The 1303-nt window shown below is 44.9% G+C and overlaps 1 protein-coding gene across 2 annotated transcripts in view; it reads left to right on the forward strand.

Annotated features, from left to right (window-relative positions):
* PAFAH2 (platelet-activating factor acetylhydrolase 2, 40kDa) overlaps positions 1-806 on the forward strand; it is a 21292-nt gene extending 20486 nt beyond the window's left edge. For both annotated transcript variants that reach the window (XM_008565951.1, XM_008565952.1), the window contains one exon: positions 177-806. In XM_008565951.1, coding sequence (XP_008564173.1) covers positions 177-271 — 95 coding nt within the window. In that variant the 3' untranslated portion in view covers positions 272-806. The remainder of the gene's footprint in view (positions 1-176) is intronic.
* The last annotated feature ends 497 nt before the right edge of the window (positions 807-1303 follow it).

Here is a 1303-nt window from a genome sequence, read left to right on the forward strand (position 1 = left end):
AGGCACTGAATACACAGCAGTTATCATTACTGCTACCACCATCACAACCACCATAACCAGTGCTCTTGGTATCCCAGGTGCCCCTCTCTAGGATGACCCATTAAATCCATGCTGGCTACTCTTTGACTTACCCTTACAATGATTTGTCTAACCTTCCTATTTTTTTTCCCATTCAGACCTGAAAGAGGACTATGATCAATGGAACAGCTTCATTGAAGGCATTGGACCATCACTCACCCCAGGGGCCCCACACCATCTGTCCAGCCTGTAGGCACAAGTGGCAATTTGTAAAGGTCACTTAAGCTGAATTTCCATTTGGGGGCTGCCCAGGGGCCCCCATAACCTCCAGGAAGTGGTCAACATGACTCTTTTTCATAGATTCAGAGGATGTAATCACACTGCTGATTGGATAGCTGGGTACTTTGATCTTGCACTTGTTGATTTTAAACTCACGTTGGAACTTGGATCACTTACTGATTGGCAAACCGACTCTCTGGGACCTGATCCCTGATGGTGTGGGGAACAAACAGTGGGGTGGGGCTGGGGGAGAGCCAGGCCCTAAGCTGAGCACTGTAGGCCCAGACATGAAGACTCAGCCCAGCGAGTCTACTTCCTCGCCTTGGGCCAGTGTTGTTTCTGCAGTAGAAGAGGTAAAGCCAAAGGATGGAGTGAAAATCCTGACTTCAGGGCCTCGAGCCCAACCTGAGTCTATGTCTTCCTGCCTCTCAACCTTCTTCTTCTCCAGGGCAACTTGGTGGAGTGTGAGCACTTTAGGCAACTTTCAAGGATATGTATCATCAACAGATTTTCCGTTTTTTTCAAGTCTTTCCATTGCATGAAACATAGTACTGGGCACTTAGTGCTAAGTTATACTTGTGAGACCATAGTGGGGTAGACAGCACTGTTTCATAGTATAGGGAGAGAAGCTCAGGTACAGAGGGGTACCTCAGAAGCTCTGGGTATCTTTGGGGTTTTGCTAAAAATGTATCTTGACAGGAAACAGCGCAAGTAGGTTGAAATGGGGAAGATAGAATAGCGATTTCAAATAGCCATTTGCACAGGCCCTTGCCACANAGTACTTGGCTCATACGGATATTGTGAAAATTAAATGAAACAATACACTTAAAGCATCTAGCACAATCCCTAGAATGAATTCTCCTTCAATAAATGTTACCCTCTGTTGTTATTATCATTATTCCATTGTCAGAAATCAAATAAGTCATTTGTAAAGCACATTTATAAAGGCACTGAATACACAGCAGTTATCATTACTGCTACCACCATCACAACCACCATAACCAGT

Source organism: Galeopterus variegatus, unplaced genomic scaffold, assembly GCF_000696425.1.
Source record: "Galeopterus variegatus unplaced genomic scaffold, G_variegatus-3.0.2 Scaffold216, whole genome shotgun sequence".
Lineage (NCBI taxonomy): Eukaryota > Metazoa > Chordata > Mammalia > Dermoptera > Cynocephalidae > Galeopterus > Galeopterus variegatus.